Source organism: Gossypium arboreum, chromosome 3 (assembly GCF_025698485.1).
Source record: "Gossypium arboreum isolate Shixiya-1 chromosome 3, ASM2569848v2, whole genome shotgun sequence".
Taxonomy (NCBI): Eukaryota; Viridiplantae; Streptophyta; class Magnoliopsida; order Malvales; family Malvaceae; genus Gossypium; species Gossypium arboreum.
In genome coordinates this window covers 136,786,197-136,806,386 of record NC_069072.1, presented here as the reverse complement: position 1 = coordinate 136,806,386, position 20,190 = coordinate 136,786,197, and the positions used below count along the sequence as shown (strand labels likewise).

General features: G+C 35.6%; 2 protein-coding genes and 1 long non-coding RNA gene across 3 annotated transcripts; all 3 read left to right on the top strand.

Moving 5' to 3' along the window:
- Nucleotides 1–3,558: 3,558 nt before the first annotated feature.
- Nucleotides 3,559–4,599, top strand: LOC128290293 (uncharacterized). The gene is made up of 2 exons (XR_008279993.1): nucleotides 3,559–3,603; nucleotides 4,422–4,599. It is a non-coding gene; the product is annotated as an uncharacterized LOC128290293 (long non-coding RNA).
- Nucleotides 4,600–9,486: 4,887 nt separating this feature from the next.
- LOC108475355 (receptor-like protein 7) lies at nucleotides 9,487–12,848 on the top strand. The gene is made up of 2 exons (XM_017777316.2): nucleotides 9,487–12,321; nucleotides 12,423–12,848. The coding sequence occupies exons 1-2, from the start codon at nucleotides 9,487–9,489 to the stop codon at nucleotides 12,846–12,848; spliced, it is 3,261 nt and encodes a 1,086-aa protein (XP_017632805.2).
- Nucleotides 12,849–18,413: 5,565 nt separating this feature from the next.
- Nucleotides 18,414–19,097, top strand: LOC128290621 (putative receptor like protein 25). Its single transcript, XM_053026349.1, has one exon. It carries the CDS (start codon nucleotides 18,414–18,416, stop codon nucleotides 19,095–19,097), a length of 684 nt encoding a protein of 227 aa, XP_052882309.1.
- Nucleotides 19,098–20,190: the final 1,093 nt, after the last annotated feature.

Sequence of the window (20,190 nt, the reverse complement as noted above, 5' to 3'; positions counted from 1 at the left end):
TTTCTTAGAGGACCTGTTATAGTTGGATCACATACTGATGGCTTCATCAAGCTTCTCACCAGTTGCACCTCTAGTTTTCAATGGAGAAGGATATCACATTTGGGTAGTCAAGATGAGAACCTACCTCCAGGCATTTGATCTATGGGAGGTGGTTAACTCAGATGTTGAACCAGAACCATTGAGAGCAAATCCAACAGTAGCTCAAATGAAGCAATATTCTGAAGAAAAAAGTAAAAAGCACAAGGCCATGTCATGCATTCAGAACTGTGTTTCTGATGTAATTTTTACTAGAATCATGGCTTGTGAAACACCAAAACAAGCCTGGGACAAACTCAAGGAGGAGTTCCAAGGCACAGAGAGGACAAGGCAGCAGCAGTTGTTGAATATGAGAAGGGAGTTCGAGAATTTGAAGATAAAGGAAGAAGAAACTGTCAAGAAGTATTCTGACAGAATCATGGCTGTAGTTAACACCATAAGGCTCATTGGTGAGCAATTTGATGAGACAAGTATTATGGAGAAGGTGCTCTCAACATTGCCCGAAAGATATGAGGCTAAGATCTCATCCCTAGAGGATTCGAGAGACCTGGCAACAATCTCCCTAACTGAGCTTATTAATGCCCTCTATGCTCAGGAACAAAGGAGAGCAGTAGAATGGAGGAGCATCAGGAGGGTGCTTTCCAAGCTAAGGCTAAAGTTGCCTGGAGTACCTCTGCCTACAAAGGCAAGAATACCTGGTCAAACGAGCCTAAAACAGATGGTGCAGGAAGCTATCCACCCTGCCCACACTGCAAAAGGGTAAGTCATCCGGGTAAAGTATGTTGGTTTAGGCCTGATGTACAGTGCAGATTCTGCAAGAAGATGGGTCATGTAGAAAGGGTTTGCAAAAATAAGGGCAGACCAAGATACAACCAACCCCAACAGCCAAGAGCTGAAGCTCAAGTAGTAGAAGAAGAAAATGACCAAGAAGAACAAGTTTTTGCAGTTTCTTACTCAGCTGCAAAAGGAAAAGCCACAAATGGATGGTTGATAGACAGTGGTTGCACAAACCACATGACCCCTGATGCTGACAATTTTAAGTCAATTGACAGAAGCTTCAAAACAAATGTGAAGGTCGGAAATAGACACTTCATCAAAGTTGAAGGTAAAGGAGATGTGCTGATAAACACTCCTACAGGTACTAAACTTGTTACAAATGTCTTGTTAGTACCTGAAATTAATAGAAATTTACTTAGCATTGCTCAACTGTTTGAGAAGGGCTATTCAGTTGTATTCAAAGGCAAAGAATGCCTGATTAGTGATCCTAGTGGATCCAAGCTCATGACAGTAGCTATGACAGAAAAAAGTTTTATTGTGGACTGGAATAAGAGTCCAGATAGTGCCTACACAGCTGCTGCAGATGAATCCAAGCTGTGTCACAAGAGGCTTAGCCATGCCAACTACATGTCAATGGCTCAGCTAACCAAAGAAGATTTGGTTGAAAATTTCACTAATTCAGTTGAGAAAGAAAGGAAAGTTTTGGCACTCAAAGAGGTGCATGATATGTATGGGAACCAATCATCTGCTCAGATAAAAGAATTAAAGGTACATGTAACTAGCTTGGAACTTGAGTTGAAATCATTGCAGGCAACTAACAGAGATATGGCGGAGTAGTTAGAGAACAAAGCAAGTGAAACAGAAAAACTAGGAGAACAAAATTTAGGACCCAATCCCGTATTTCAGAACTCAAAATAATGCTAGAAAAGAGAGAAAAAGAAATTTTTATTCTCACAAAGAAACTTGAGGATGATAACAGTGAATCATTGTCTGGTGTGAAGAACTTGACTGCTCAGGAAAATAATTTGCTATAAGAGAAGGAGACGTAGCAAGCTGAGAAGGCTCTGTTGAAAGAAAAATTTACATTTGAAGGTGATGAGGCATCAAATCAAGTACAGAGGTTAATGGATGAGGCAAACACATTGCAGCAGCAGTTGGAATCCCTTCATATCCAGAAAGCAAAACTGGAATTGCAATTTGAGAGAAAAAAACAAAAGTCATCCGAAAGATTGAATGAAATGGAGAATCAAAAATTGGAGTTGAAGCAAATGGTCGAGGACCTTCAAAGAGATTTGGAAGCAAAAGGAGATGAGAAAAATGATTTAGTGAATAAAATCATCAGAAAATGCTTAAAGAATAAGAGTTTGTAGCATGCAAGCCAAGGAGGAGTGTTGGAAATTGGCCTGCATGAAGCCAAAGTGTAATACCCCTACCCGTAATCATTGCTGGAATAGGGTACGAGGCATTACCGGAGTTTACGAATTAATTTTTTTTTTCAATTCAACATATTTTCATGATAGATTCATGCATTTATATAAGATAACGTCATCACATATCTATAACCAGGTTTGTTAACCATACTAATGGCTAACTTTACATTCATTTCACGTTAACATTTACTTTGTTAGCTTATACATGCCATTGATTTCCAAAATAAAGTTTCTTTATATACTGAAATCCTGAGGTTGAAAGTGTGATGTGTCTCCGACCAAATCCGTCCTTCGAGCTCTTAACACTATAAAACAGGGAAAAAGGAAACGGGGTAAGCACTTTGTGTAATATCCCGAATTAGGGCCTAATCGGAATAGTGGTTTCGTGACCACAAATCCGAGATAGAAATAATTATTTTATAATTATTTTGAGGTTTATGATATGAATGCATAATTGTGTGAAGATTTCGTGAAGAAATTTTGGGCATAACGAGTTTAATTTAAAGTTAGGGACTAAATTGAATAAGTTGCAAAATTTGCATTCTAGAAGTTTTTAGTATGAAATTACTTTGAAATATTAATTAGGAGGTCTTAAATAGCAATTTTACCAATTTTAAGTTCATGGACAAAATTAGGACATGGAAGGAATTTTTGGAAAGTTTAGTAGTAAGGGTATTTTGGTCATTTAGTTATTAAAATGAATTAAAAACAAAATTAAAAGCCAATTTTTGTCCATCTTCTTCATTAGGCCAAAATTTCAAGGGTTCTCCATAGCTAGGGTTTGTTTCAAGCTTCCAAGCTCCATAGTAAGTGATTCCAAGCCCCGTTTTTAATGATTTTTACGTTTTTGAGATACCGATAACTCGATAAAGCTTATGTTAGCAATAATTTAACCTAGGGTTTATATTTGGAAAAATACCCATAGGTGAAATTTGTGTATTTTGATGTTTTATGATAGAATATGAAGTTTTAAATTATGTTAGACAACTTGTACTACTCGATTTTAAGCAAAAACGAGTAAAAGGGCTTAATCGGTAAAAATACCTAATAGTCACAAGTACATGTTAGAGTGAGAATTTGATGTTGCCATAGAAGAGAAAAGTGATCAGCATGTTGTAAAACATAAGAAAATAGGCTGAATTTTAATTTACGAGCTTTGGGGCAAAAGTGTAAATATGCAAAAGTTTAGGGGTAAAATTGTAATTTTTCCAAAATTTGAGTTAAGGATTAATTTAATAATGTGAGTATTAAATAAGCTAAATGTGTTATTTTAGATCAAGAAAGACGTGGAATCGACCTCAATCGAGGAAAATAAAAGATTGTGGACTAGATTGCAAAATCCTTGTATTTTGGTACCAAGGTAAGTTCATGTGTAAATAAAGTAGCATAATTGTTATTTTTAAGTTATTGATGTTAATTATATGTTATGCTGAATTTTATTATGAAATGTATGCTTTGTGGTTAATTTTCAAATAATATGTAAATTATGTGAGCTACTTGTTAAATATAATTGTTACCGAGTATTGATTTCGGCATTCTACAGAAGACGACAAGGATAAGTGTTCGAGGAAAAAGCCCGTTTGAACCTTAGGAATAGATTAGGATAAAAGTGACATGTCACTAGGATGGTTGAGCATCCGAACTCGTTGAGTTGAGTCCGAGTTCACTTATGGATGCGAATGTCCGAACTCGTTGAGTTGAGTCCGAGTTCGTGAGATGTAACTAGGCATCCGAGCTCGTTGAGTTGAGTCCGAGTTCACTTATGGATGCGAACGCCTGAGCTCGTTGAGTTGAGTCCGAGTTCGCTTATGGGCGGGTTACATGATTGCTTGATTGCATATATGGCACTTATGTGCAAGTTATCCATGTATCCGAATTATATTCCTATGTGTTCAACGGGTAAAGCTCTACTCAAATGGAGGAATATTTGAGATGTAAAGGGACGTATTGGTAAGTGTTGTGAAATGGATACTTTGAACAGGTATGTACTTAACCCTCGGGTTGAAAACTCGATATAACAACAATATGGTAAGATGATAAATGAAAAGGTGATATGAATGTCTTGGTGATGATTATGCAAATGATGTTTTATGTTTGCTTATATGGTTATGTTACTTGCTATTTGCATGTGAGCTTACTAAGCATTTATGCTTACTCCCTCATTCTTACTCATTGTAGTTTTGGCCAAGCCAGCTCAGGAGTCGGGATAGGTCGAAGGCTCAGTCACACTATCCGGAAGACTTTTGGTAAAGGCTTGTAAATTTAAGTATGGCATGTATAGCAATATATCTATTTTGTGTAAATGATCTTATGGTATGGTAATGGAATGGTTGAGGAAATGTTTGATAATGATAAATTATGAAAATGGTTAGTTTAGATTATGTTTGATGATAAGGAAAAATTAATAAGATACTTAGTGTATAAAAACTCATCAAAAGGGATGAAATTTGCCATAAACAGGATACTGCAGCAACACTGACGCGAGTTTTAAAATTTACTAAAAATCATAGAAATTGAATTTTGTGATGGAATACATATCAAATTGAAGCTTATTATGTCTAGTTTCACATGAAATAAATGAAACAAGAAAAGGAATTATATGTTAGAAGATATTATAATTTTAGTGAAACAGGGTCATAGCAGTTTCTGAATCCCCTGTTCCAACTTTAGAAATTCACCATAAATTGTAAAGATATAATTAGGTAGTTTATTTTATATTCTCAGAATCCTTATTGAGTCTAGTTTCAGGAGAAATAAACCTCATATTCATATGAAGTTTTTACAGAGAGAAATATGGTTCGTAGTAAACAGAGGTCAGACCAGTCAAGTCCTGAAATAGGGGTAACTTTAACTAATAAACTGTACTAAATGGCCCAACCAAAAATTCTAGAAAAAAATTAGTAGATAGGTATATGAGTCTAGATTCAGGTAAAATTTATGGATCTTGATTTCGAGTTTCGTAACTTGAGATATGATTTTTCTTGTGACTGTGATGCAAGTAGCTTAAAAGTTGCGAATGTAGAAATAAATAATCCAAAGTTCTAAATATGTTAAATTAAGCTTAGTAACACCTCATACTCGACTCCGACGACGGTCTCGGGCGTGGGGGCGTTACACTTTGTGCTTAGTAAGCTCATGTAATAAGAATTATACTTACCTAATATTTTCAATACAATACAATAAACATCCATATATCCATTCAATGCATTATTACCCTAATATGCACAAACTCAACATTCAAGTTAGTACAATAATTTCCATGTACCAATAATATATACTATGATTGATGAGCTCGTCAATACCATGATTTCCATTTCCTTGTTATTTTTCCATATTTATCCCGTTGAATTTATCGGAATTTCGATGGATTTTCAGAGGTACACTTTTAGTGTACAATTCCGGGTCCGTCAATTCATATTCATGTGCGCACATTTCTATTTCGAGAGCACACTCATGAACCTCAACCTTGCAATGGATTACCAGTCGAGCTAAATCCTCGCAATATAAACTCATAGAGTATTGTCGGGATTACCAGTCCAGGCTAAATCCTCGCAACGACAATTACTCTAATGAGCTTGGATCTGAATTACCATCCAAAGCTAAATTCAGACCTAATTCGGATTACCCGTCCGGCTAAATCCATTTTACACATATTCTTCTGGAGGGCTATATCAGATAGGATCACCCGTCCGGCTAGATCCTTTTACCGTCAATTCCTTTTCAGAGATCCATCGAATTTTCCTTTCATTCAAACGGATTTCTTCCCATTTTATCAAATATATCAATGTTTCATAAATTTTCATACAATGAACATTCAAATCATATTCATATCAAAAACATGCATTTCAAGCATTTAAGAATATAATTCAAGTTACACGAACTTACCTTGATACTTGTTTGTAAACAAGAAAATCTATTAATCCTGAACTTTTTCCTTTCCTCGATCTAGCTTCAGATTTGAATCTTCTGGATCTAAATAAATAAATTTAATTATCAATTTAATACATTTCATGTTCATATGCAACATTCTCTATAATTCAACTATTATTTATAGTTCATTCAAAGCTGTCTACTTGAGTCATAGTCACTAAATTATTTATAACTTGAGTTACGGAACTCCAAATTAAGATCAGTTAATTTTTCCTGAAACTAGACTCATATATATTTTTACCACAAAATTTTCAGAATTTTTGGTTTAGCCAATCAGTACAGTTTATTCTTCAAAGTCACCCCTGTTCTGTTGTCTAACAGTTCTGACCCTTCTTCACTAAAAATAAATTATCTCTTTATACAGAATTCAAATGATGTTCTTGTTTGTTTCTATTAAAAATAGACTCATTCAGAATTCTATACATATAAATTTAAGTCCCTAATTATTTTTATTCAATTTTTTATAATTTTTCAAAATCAGAACAGGGGAACCAGAATTCATTTTGACCTTGTCTCATAAAATTCATTATATCTCAAAATTTACAAATCCATTGCTTACAATATTTCTTCTATGAGAAACTAGACTCAATAAGCTTTAATTCCATATTTTTTTCATCTTCTAATTCGATTCCTACAATTTTTGGTGATTTTTCAAAGTTAGTCTACTGCTGCTGTCCAGACTGTTTTAGTGCAAGCTGTTTATTACCATTTTTCCCCTAAGCTTTTAATAAATGATAATTTCGTCCCTACTCAATTAGCCTCTCAATTGAGCTGATTTTTCTCAATTAACATTTTATTCTATCACCTTAAACTAGTTTACAACCTTTAGGAATCAGAATTTCAGCAATAGACTTTAATTCCAAACACTTTCACAATTAGGTCCCAAAAATCAATTTCCATTGAAATTGCCTAATAAAATCATCTCATAAACAAATTAAAGCTTTAATTTCATTCTATTTCATCATAAACTTACAGCACTCAACCATGGTGACTTTAAATTTCATCCATGAAATCAAAAACTAATGAATTTAATAGTAGGATCTAGTTGTAAAAGTCTTAGAAACACAAAAATTACAAGAAAAAGGCAAGGATTAACTCACTTGGTGCAAAAATTATGAAATACCAGCTTAGAGAACCCTCCTATGGCGTTTTTAGCTGCTGGAATTGAAGAGAAATGAAGAAAAATCTAGATATTTCCTATTTAGTCCTAGTTTTATTTAGTTAATTTTGCAAAATTCCAATTTTACCCTTAATTTATCAATTTTTCTGCTGATTTCATACCCAGCCCAAATAACTTTTGGGTCTAATTGCCTTTTATATCCTTTCTCATTAGACTAATAAGCTATTTAATCACTCTAGCAACTTTTACACCTATTACAATTCCTAACGAAATTTTAATCCTTTTCATTTAATTGACTACCCAAACATTTTGATGAGTTGATGCTGATGAAAGCCTCATTTAACAGAGTGATTCTGCAAAGAGACACCACTGCTAGATGTGCCTCTTTGAAACAGGACAAGCTCAAGCAAAGATCGTTATCTTTGAAAACAATGGTAAAAGTTTCTAAATAATTATCTTTTCCTTGACACCTTCTTTAATTACGCTTGAATTAAGTTTAAGCATATGAAAGACATGATTGTTGGTAGTTAAATAAGAAGCTTCATGTTCTGATTTTCAGGCTAATGGTCTACGAAGACAGTAAGGCATGTTGATTGCAGTTTGTTATCGATTCTATGGAAAAGAAAACGTGCATTGCCAACATAAAGTACAGAAAGGGTATGCATAAGGTGCAAAGGCTTATCACCGAAGCAAATCTACATCTTGTTTAAGGTGGCTCATGTTCTCTTACATGTAATTTGCATGAAATCTTATTATCTTAGGATTATACTAGAGTGCCGCCAGCAGTTGACCTCACTAGCATGTGAGACACAGCAGTTGTCCAAAATTAAAGATATTAAAAAATTCAATTTAAATCATTATCATTTAAAATTCGATGTATAATTTTGAGATATAAAGTAGGTTAACTATTTGATAAATTATAAAATATTTACAAATTCAATACTTATTAACAAATTGATTTTAAATTATAAGTTAAATTATTTTAAATTATTTTGTAATTTTTGTTGAGAGAGATCAATTTATTATTTCTTAAAATTGATAGGGATCAAAGAAGTATGTACATCAATATGTTGTTCGAATAATTCGAGTTATTCAGATTATAAAATTTAACTTGAACTCGAATTGTAAATATTTTAATAATAAAAATAATAAAATATTAAAATTAAATAATAATATAGAAATGAAAATATTTCTCCAAATTTCTCACCGATATACACTCTAAGAAAGTTTCAAAACTGGAATTTAATTATGTATTTTTCAAAAGTGAAAAATTCTATATATTCTATTGTCAAAATTTCCACTCATTGTGTCCATCAATCTATAATGTGACTTGACTCGTAAACAATGGTTGAACGTTGTTTTTGTGCAATAAAAACTTAGATATTTGCATGCAATGCCAAAGTCTTAAAGACTTAAAAGTCCTATAATATTTCGTACTATCATTTTTCCTGGTCCAAAATTAAAGGTATTAAACATTTCAAATTAAAACGTTACGAATTTAATTAGAACATCGTGAAGTTTAGGGATCAATTTAAAATTCGATGTATAGTTTTGAGATATAAGGTGAATTAACCCTTTGATAAATCATAACATATTTACAAGTTCGATACTCATTAACAAATTGATTTTATATTTTAAGTAAGTTAATTTTTATTTTTTGTGCTATAACAAAATTTACTTAAAAAATTAAATTGTAATATTTTTATTTAAAAAATTAAATGATGTAGAAATAATTATATATAACATAAAAATGATAAAATTTACCCGACTTTAAAATAATCTAAAGTTCAAATATTTGTAACATCAATAAGAAAAATGAGATAAATAAAATATTAAAATCTCATTCTTTAAAATTAAAATTAACAAAATGGAAAAAGAAAGAAAGACGTAAGGCAAATTAAGTGTGAATTTAACCACTTATTTCTATTACTAACAATAAATAATTTATGCTTTAAATAATAATAATAATAATAATAATAATTATCATCCCTTGCTTTAATAAGTTGGAAAAAATTGACCAAAAAGACTTAACTAAACTGGCGATACAGTATTTTGATGGAGTCTTGATTAGGCAAAAAGACTTGGAAATTGCATGCAATGCCAATCACTCGTAAACATTGTTCTATGGAAACTACACATTTGTGTATAAATAAGTTGTATGCCAAACACAATCCTCCTTCACACCCACCCAACATGAACACTCTTCATTCCCCTATTTCACTCTTTCTCTTCTCATGCTTCCTTCCTCTTCTCTTGTCTTTTTCACCTCCTCAAACTCATCTCCCAACGCAATGTCTTGATGACCAGAGATCTCCTCTCACGCAATTGCAACATCATCTTTACTATGCCCCTAATTTTACTTTCTCTTCCAAATTCGAGCTTTGGGATCCCAACACTGATTGTTGCTCTTGGGAAGGAGTTACTTGTGATGCTTATGGTCATGTCATTGGTCTTGATCTTAGTTACAAAAACCTTTCAGGCAGCTTTCACTCCATATTCAATCTCCATCGTCTTCGGCGCCTTAATCTTGCTGGAAACTACTTTAATACCACTCTGTTTTCATATGGGTTTGACAAACTCCAAAATCTAACCCATCTCAATCTTTCAAGCTCATGTTTCCATGGCCAAATTCCAGTGGAAATCTCATACTTAACGAGGTTAGTCTCTCTTGACCTATCGAATCAAGATTCTTGTTATCTGCGATACTACACCATTATCGACCCATACAATTTCATGTACAACTATTATGAACTACATCCTGAACTTCAACAGCCTCTTAAATTAGAGAAACCAAACTTCAAGACATTAATCAAGAATTTGAGGTTTCTCACAGAGCTTTGTTTGGATAGTGTGGACATTTCAACTCAAAGTGCTAAATGGTGTGAAACCACATCTCTTGTACTTTCCAACCTGCGTGTGTTGAGTCTATCGTCCTGCGGTTTGAAAGGTCCATTATGTTCTTCACTCTCAAGACTCTCTTTTCTTTCCAAACTTATCCTTGATGGGAACCCAATATCTTATTTACCTCCCAATTTCTTGGTAAATTCCTCTTGTTTGGTTTCTCTTAGTTTGAGTGATTGCAATTTGAATGGGCATTTTCCAACCGGAATTCTCTTATTGCCAAAAATTCAAAGCATTGACATTTCAGGCAATGACCAACTTATGGGTCAGTTGCCAGAATTTCCAGCAAACAATGCTTTACAGAGTTTGTCGCTTTCTCATACAAATTTCAGTGGAAAACTACCCCACTCAATTGGTAATCTCAAGTTCCTGACATATTTAGAGCTTTCTTATTGCAATTTTTTTGGACCCATTCCATCGTCAATTGCAAATCTTAGTCAGCTGGTCAACCTATATCTAGGGGGGAACAAGCTTTCTGGATCAATACATTATTCTTTATTCACTCTTCCATCATTGAAGACCCTGTATCTTGGAGAAAATCAATTGGTTGGGAAAATCGATGACTTCCCCAATGCATTTTCTTCTTTTATTGAAGAATTATATATAGGCAATAATTATTTAATAGGACCAATCCCAAAGTCAGTCCTTCAACTTCCATGGCTTGAATGGCTTTATATTGAAGGCAATAGCTTTAGTTTTATGAAGCTTGACATGTCTGTCCGACTGAATAACTTGAGGGATCTGATGTTGTTCAACACAAGCTTGTTAATTGAAAGCGACAACAGAAGTCTTACTTTTCCCCAATTAGAGAGACTAAGCTTAAGGTCGTGCAACCTTACTGAATTTCCAGAATTCATTAAAAGACAAGACAAGTTGGGTTCTCTAGATCTTTCTAACAACCATATCCATGGTTTTGTGCCCAACTGGTTGTGGAAGAGCAATCTTTCATTGGTAGACCTTTCTTTTAATATGATTGATTTTCCAAAACAGCTTCCCTTAAGTGATGCAAACTTCTCTTTCCTAATGTTAAAAGAATTATATTTGGCCTCATGTAACATAGGTTCATTTCCAGAGTTCATCAAAACACAAGACAAGTTGGTTGACTTAGATCTTTCTAACAATCATATCCATGGTGTTGTGCCTAATTGGTTGTGGAAGAGCACTCTTTCATGGGTAGACCTTTCTTTCAATATGATTGATTTTCCAAAACAGCTTCCCTTAAGTGATGCTAACTTCTCTTTCCCATTGTTGAAAACATTATATTTGGCCTCATGTAACATAAGTTTATTTCCAGAGTTCATCAAAACACAAGACAAGTTGGTTGACTTAGATCTTTCTAACAATCATATCCATGGCGTTGTGCCTAATTGGTTGTGGAAGAGCAGCCTTTCAAGGGTAAACCTTTCTTTCAATGTGATTGATTTTCCAAAACAGCTTCCCTTAAGTGATTTAAACTTCTCTTTTTCAATGTTGAGGGAATTGTATCTGGATTCTTGTAACATAAGCTCATTTCCAGAGTTCTTAAAGAGTCAAGAAAATTTAAAATATCTCAAACTCTCAAATAATAAAATAAGTGGTGCAATACCAAACTGGGTGTGGAAGAAAAATTTGCGGTATCTGTTTCTTGCTAACAACCATCTCTCATCTTTGGACCAACTTCTACCCAATCAGAGTTCAACTTCTTTACAGGGCTCTTTCTATTTCGAAGCATCTTATAACAATTTGAGTGGCCCAATTCCAAATTGGTTATGCAATATGAGTCAACTTAGCGCTTTCTATGCATCTTATAACAATTTCAATGGCCCAATTCCAAATTGCTTGGACAATATGAGTCAACTTTACACTTTCGATGCATTTTATAACAATTTGAGTGGCCCAATTCCAAATTGCTTGGGCAATATGAGTGCTATGAGTTGGTTGGGTTTGCAACGAAATAACTTCAGTAGAATGTTACCAAAATTTTCAAAAACAACCCAACTGCAGTTTCTCAAAGTTAGTGAGAATAGATTGGTAGGGAAGTTGCCCAGATCATTAGCAAAATGCACTCAACTTCTGGTTTTGGATGTTGGAAGCAACATGATAAATGATACATTCCCTTTTTGGTTTGGTAAATTGCCTGCGCTGAAGGTTCTAATATTGCGGGAAAACAAATTTTATGGTCAAATTAAACATTTCAAACATAAATCTGTTTCCCAACTTTGGATGTATTGGACATTGCTTCAAACCAGTTTTTTGGTGAACTATCCATTGATTTCCTTCAAGCCACTCGACTAAGGTCACTCAAAATAGGTGGGAATAAATTGGAAGGGAAGCTGTCGAGATCATTAGCCAATTGCACAGCACTTGAGGTTCTGGACCTTGGAAATAATATGGTTCATGATACATTCCCATTTTGGTTAGAGAAGCTACCTTCCTTGAAGGTTCTTGTTTTGCAAGGAAACAGATTCTATGGCACAGTTTCAAAAATCGACACGGAACTTGGGTTTCCAAAGCTACGCATATTGGATATTGGTTCCAATCATTTTTCAGGTGACTTGTGTTGGGAAGAAAACGAACAACCGAAACAAAGCGAAAGCATAACCGGTGTTCTTTCTCTCCCTATAACTCCTGTCAAAATTTATGGCAAGCACAATAGCACAAAATATGTTCTCTAGGAACTTTAATTAACCACAAATCAACTAATGCAACCACAACAAAAATAAATAGAAATACCGATATTTTTACGTGGAAAACCCCTCTAAATCAAGGGTAAAAACCACGGGACTTTAGAGTCCGATAAAGAGCTCCACTATCATCAAATGTTTGACTACAAGATCACAATATCAAGCCTACAACAAGCATTCAACTCCGACAAGGCTAACAATATGTAATCTTTAGCAAAAGAGAGGAAATTGAGAGAACATCACCAAAAACGTAGCTGCTGAAAAACCGGTATTTCCAACGCTACAAGACTCGGATGAAAAATCCGACCGTACAAAGTCAAGAACACCTTATCGCCTAGCTGCTGTCCAAAAATCAGCTCAATCGAACCACGAATGGACCTTCGATCAAGAGTTGATCATCGCTGCACCAAGTTTGAAAACTGATTTTCTATTCTCTCTTTTCTCCAACGAGCTTCAATCTCACTCTCTGTTTTCTCTTCTTTAAATTGAGAATTTGACACTCAATAATAATAGAAAAGCTCTCACACTTTCACAAGACACCACCGATAAAAGCCAAAATGAATGGCTCTTTTTTTTTTGACAAATCCAAGAAGACAAAGACACTAAATATGTGGCGGAAAATATGGGTTTCCACATAGTGGGACCCACACCTAACAAATCTCCCCTCCAACTATGTGGGAATGCCTCCATGCCGGAGGTCAAACAACATGCTTCAAACTTTCCTCTTGGTAAGGCCTTCACAACATATCAGCACCAAGATCATTTGTGTGTATCTTTTCAAGCTCTAATAGCTTAGCTTCAAGAACATCTCGATCCGATGGTACCTCACATCAATATGCTTAGATCTAGCATGAAAAGTTGAGTTCTTACCAATATGAATAGCACTGCTATCACAAGACAGACATACTTCTCCTGAGTAAAACCAAGCTCATGCACAAACTTCTTCATCCAAAGCATCTCCTTACACGCTTCGGTTGCTGCAATAAACTCTGATTCGGTGGTGGACAATGCAACACACTTTTGCAGTCTCGATTGCCATGCCACAGCTCCCCCTACATAAGTGATTAAGTAACCTGAAGTAGATCTCCTCGAGTCAATGTCTTCGGCCATGTCTAAATCTGTATACCCAACAAGAACAGGTTTCTCATTGCCGAAACAAAGTTTCATGTTGGAAGTGCCACGAAGATATCTCATAATCCACTTCACTGCATTCCAATGCTCTCTGCCTGGATTAGAAAGAAACCGACTAACTGTACCAACGGCATAAGCCAAGTCTGGTCTCGTGCAAACCATTGCGTACATCAAACTACCCACGGCTGAAGAGTAAGGAATTTTCTGCATCTCTTAGGACTTTTCTGCATCTCTTCCTTCTCCTTTTCTGTGGAAGGACTATGCTTAACACTCAATCTAAAGTGCATAGCAAAGGGAGTATTCACCGCTTTAGCTTTGTCCATACTAAACCTATGAAGTACTTTCTCAGTATACCTCTCTTGTGATAACCATAATTTCTTGGCCTTTCTATCACGTGTCAATCTTATGCCAAGAATTTGCTTTGCTGGCCCCAAATCCTTTATTGCAAAGGATTTACTCAACTCTTGTTTCAACTTCTCAATTCTAGAAGCATTCTGACCAACAATAAGCATATCATCAACATAGAGCAAAAGAATAATAAAATCATCACCAGAGAATCTCTTAACAAACACACAATGATCAGAAGTAGTCTTCTTGTAGCCTTGCTCCCCCATAACAGACTCAAACTTCTTGTGCCATTGCCTTGGAGCTTGCTTCAAACCATACAAGCTCTTCTTCAATCTGCACACATAGTCCTCTTTCCCTTGTGCAACAAAACCCTCTAGCTGCTCCATGTAAAGCTCTTCTTCCAAGTCACCATGAAGAAAAGTTTTCACATCCATTTGTTCAACCTCTAAGTCATAACAAGTCGCCAAACTCAAGATAGTTCGATAGAGGACATCTTCACAACCAGAGAAAATATTTCTTCAAAATCAACCCCTTTTTCGAGTATAACCCTTGACGACCAATCTAGCTTTGTATCGTGGAGATGAAGACTTCTTCTTGCTTTAACCGTAAACCCACCGATTCTTCAAAGCTCTTTTGCCCTTAGGCAGTTTCACCAATTCAAAGGTATGGTTCTCATGCAAGGATTGAAGTTTGTCTTTCATCGCTTCAACCCATCGATCTTTGCATTCACTCTCCATAGCCTCTTCATAACATTCGTGTTCTCCCCGTCGCTTAAAGAACATATTCATCGGAGAATACCGATGAAGATCGTCGATCTCTAGAAGACCTTCGAAGTGGAACTGCTGGTGGAGCTATAGGTGCTTGTTGTTGATCATTTACAACATCATCCATGGGAGTATCAAAGTCACCTATAGTCTGATGGTCACCACTAACACCACCATGCACATCATCCTAGATAGGATCTGGTGAAGAGTCTAGAGGAACCGGATTCACATCGATCAAGTCACCACTACTTTGTGAATCCACTTTCTCCGTCTTATCAATGTCATCAATGCTCTGATCCTCAATGAAGACAACATCTCTGCTTCTCACGAGTTTCTTCTGAACTGGATCATAGAGTCTATAACCAAACTCACCATCTAGACCATAACCAATAAAAATGCATTGTCGAGCCTTGGCATCCAACTTAGATCTTTCATCCTTTGGAACATGAACAAATGCTTTACAACCGAACACACGTAGGTGATCATATGACACGCCTTTACCAAACCAAACTCTATCCGGCACATCACCTTTCAAAGGAACACTAGGAGATGATTTATCACATGTGTCATCAGATTCAAAGCTTCAGCCCAAAACGATCTTGGCAACTTTGCATCTGACAACAAACATCTGACTCTCTCAATCAATGTTCGGTTCATTCTTTCAGCTAACCCATTTAACTGTGGAGTCTTTGGTGGTGTCCTCTGATGTCTGATTCCCTGTCGCAGACAATACTCATGAAACGAACCTGTGTACTCGCCACCATTATCAGTACGAATGCACTTCAACTTCTTCCCAGTTTCCCTTTCAACTGATGCTTGAAACTGTTTAAACACCTCAAATACTTGATTTTTAGACTTCAAAGTGTAAACCCATAGCTTTCTTGAACAATCATCAATGAAAGTTACAAAATAAAGTGCACCACCATGTGATCTTACTTTTATCGGACCACAAATATCTGAATGGACCAACTCTAGCAATTCTGATTTTCTATGAGGAGGATGGCTTCTAAATGAAACTCTTCTCTGTTTTCCTGCTAGACAATGAGCACAATTCTTCAGTGTAGCATTCTTCAAACCCGAAAGTTGATTCTTCTTCACTAAACAATTTAGCCCCTTCTTACTCATGTGATTGAGTCGTTTATGCCACAACTCAGTTGAGCTGTCCTTCACTGTCACATTCACCGTTTCTCGAGAAGTCAAAGCTTGCATCAAGTATAAATTTGAGCTCTTATTTCCTCGAGCCACAACCAAGGAGCCTTTAGTCAGCTTCCACTGCCCCTCACTGAAGGTGTTACAGAATCCCTCATCATCAAGCTTTCCTGCAGAAATCAAATTCAAACGGATATCCGATACTTGTCTGACATCCTTGAGAGTTAACTTTGTTCCATTGCTACTCACCAAGCTTTAACTTTGTTCCATTGTTACTCACCAAGCTAACATCTCCCATACCAATAACCGAAACCAAATCGTCATTACCCATATCCAATACCCCAAAATTACCAGGAGTATAAGATGTGAAGAATTCCTTCCTCGATGTGACATGAAGTGATGCACAAGTATCAATCACCCAACTAGTCTCGTCACATGCTAGGTTGACCAAATTCTCATCACAAATAACTAATAGATCTTCACGAGCAACAGTAGCAACACGCTCAGATTTTTCATCGTCATTCCGATCGTGTTTATCACCACCACCTTTGTTCTCTTTCTTCCACTTGAAGCAATATTTCTTGATATGACCTTTCTTACCACAATGATGACACTCAAGATTCTTGTATCTCGATCTTGACTTGCTTCGCCTTTTATATCTACCCTTTCCATCTTTGTCTCTGTTTCTCCCACTGTTCTCAATAACCAACACCTCGGACTGTGATGTAAAACCCTGAGATCTTCTTCTAACCTCTTCATTCAACACACCACTCTTAGCCAAATCCAAAGTAATAATACCTTGTGGGGCAGAATTAATGAGCGAGACCCGAAAGGTCTCCCAAGAGTCTGGTAGAGTAGCAAGCAACCACAGTCCTAAAATCTCGTCATCAAATTTGACACCCATACCAAGCAACTGATTCATCACACTCTGAAATTCACTAACATGGTCAGCTATAGACATTCCTTCTTTATATTTCAGCGCCATCATTTTCTTCAGCAAAAACAACTTGTTATTGTCCGACCTTGAAGCATACAAGCTTTCAAGCTTCTCCCACAATGTTCGAGCATGTGTCTCCTGATCAATGTGGTTGTAAACATTTTCTTCAACAAATTACCGAATAAAGCCACACACTTGTTGATGCTCAAATTCCCATTCTTCATCACTTTTCGAATCGGGTTTTTGAGTAGTAAAGACCGGAAAATGCAAAGCCTTCACAAACAACAAATCCTTCATTTTATTCCGCCAAAGTTGATAATTTGTGCCATTCAACATAATCATCTTGCTCGTATTAATTTCCATAATTATCTGACACAATAACCAAGCTCTGGTACTAGTTTGTTGGGAAGAAAACGAACAACCGAAACAAAGCGAAAGCACAACCGGTGTTCTTTCTCTCCCTATAACTCTTGTCAAAAATTATGGCAAGCACAATAGCACAAAATATGTTCTCTAGGAACCTTAATCAACCACAAATCAACTAATGCAACCACAACAAAAATAAATAGAAACACCGATATTTTTACGTGGAAAACCCCTCTAAATCAAGGGTAAAAACCACGGGACTTTAGAGTCCGATAAAGAGCTCCACTATCATCAAATGTTCGACTACAAGATCACAATATCAAGCCTACAACAAGCATTCAACTCCGACAAGGCTAACAATATGTAATCTTTAGCAAAAGAAAGGAAATTAAGAGAACATCACCAAAAACGTAGCTGCTGAAAAATGGGTATTTCCGACGCTACAAGACTCGGATGAAAAATCCGACCGTACAAAGTCAAGAACACCTTATCGCCTAGCTGCTGTCCAAAAATCAGCTCAATCGAACCACGGATGGACCTTCGATCGAAGAGTTGATCACTGCTGCACCAAGTTTGAAAAACTGATTTTTCTATTCTCTCTTTTTCTCCAACGAGCTTCAATCTCACTCTCTGTTTTTCTCTTCTTTTAAATTGAGAATTTGACACTCAATAATAATAGAAAAGCTCTCACACTTTCTGCCCACACCACCCGTAAAAGCCAAAATGAATGGCTCTTTTTTTTTTTTTGACAAATCCAAGAAGACAAAGACACTAAATATGTGGCAGAAAATATGGGTTTCCCACATAGTGGGACCCACACCTAACAACTTGTCCATTGAATTTTTGCAAAGTTTGAAGGCAATGATGCAGATAACAAATGGCGATAAAGCTACGCTGGTTTACATTGGGGAGGACTATTATCAAGACTTTGTGACAATTGTTAACAAAGGGATTGAAATGTTCTACCAAAAGGTCTTGACAATTCTTACTTGTCTTGACCTTTCCAACAATAGTTTCCATGGGAGAATACCAGAAGAGATACAAATGCTGAGGTCACTTAGAGTGATGAACTTATCCAACAATGGCTTCTCTGGTGAAATCTCATTAGCACTTCAAAATCTAAAAGACCTTGAATCTTTGGATCTCTCAAGAAACCAGCTGTCAGGAAAGATTCCTCCACAACTTTCAAGTCTAACTTTCCTGGAAGCATTGAACTTGTCATACAACCAACTTGAAGGGAGCATACCACAAAGCAACCAATTCATGACATTTACAAATGATTCCTACCGTAGGAACCCAAAATTGTGTGGGCTGCCTCTGTCAAGGAAATGCAATGAAGTTGGTCTTCGAATGCCACCACCTCTAGGGGAAGATGAAGATTCATGGTTATATGCTATGTCTACTTGGAAAATTGCGTTGATAGGTTATGCTAATGGATTGGTGGTTGGGCTGTGTATTGGATATACAGTGCTGAATGAGTTGGGAAACAAATGGGTTGAGAAGTTCAAAAAGTGTGGGAAAAGAAATAGGAGAAGATGTAGGTGACTCCATCAGAATTCCTGTTATCCTTGAAGAAAATGGTAATTAGTTTCTTATGACTACAAGCATTTTTCAATCACGTGTTAGGCTTTAGGTCCGGGTGTAAAGGGTGGACCTGTTGGTCCGGGTTTTAGTGCAGCCCGACACTTGTTTTTATATTTGTCTCTTTATCCTTTCAATGATAGTCTTATTACGTTACAAATTACCATTCAATTAAACTTTGTATGTAATAATATGATAATAATAATTAAAATATAATGAAAGAAATTACGTGTTACAACGTAGTATGTTTTGGCCCAACACTATCTCACACTATTATTACAATGTACACATACCTTTTAGGGAAATTTATCCAATGAAACAGAGCATTAAACTAGTTTCCCTGATGCAGGGAAGAATTGATATGCTACACTATTAAGAAAAATAATAATAACAAAAAAAAGGTGTCACAGTAATTGAAATGATGAAGTGTGTTTACCTGGATTATCAGCGACAAATCTAATTGTTGCCCGTCCATTCACAGGCACTCCAACAGTGTTCCTCACAGGTGGATCAACAAGGTTGAATTTAGAACTATCCTTTTTAGGATCAAAATTTCATGTATAACATTATACAAAATCAAAATTCATATATATAATTGTACATTAAATCATAGTTTATATATAATTTTAAGATTTATCCTTTTAAATTAAATCTAAGGAAGTCGCAATTTAAATATGTTGGAAAGAAATTGTTAAGAAGAGAAAAATTGTATCATCAAAATTTCCACTACTTATGTCAATCAATCCATCTCAACTACCTAAGAAATTTGCTAAACATTGTTTTAATGCTGTAGTGAAGGGGCCAAAAGATTTAGACATGTGCATGGAATGCCAAAGTGTTGTTCCAATAGGGTCGGAAGCGTGTAAATTATTGTACTAAAAAAGGTTATGACTAGGTCTAATAATATTAAAAATATATCATAGTATCATTTTTTTTAGTCAGTCCAAAATTAAAAAATATCAAATTTTTTGTGTTTCAATTGGTTTGATAAACTTTGAAAAAAATGAAATTGGAATTGAATTTTTTAAAAAAATTGAAAAATTGTTAAATAATATAA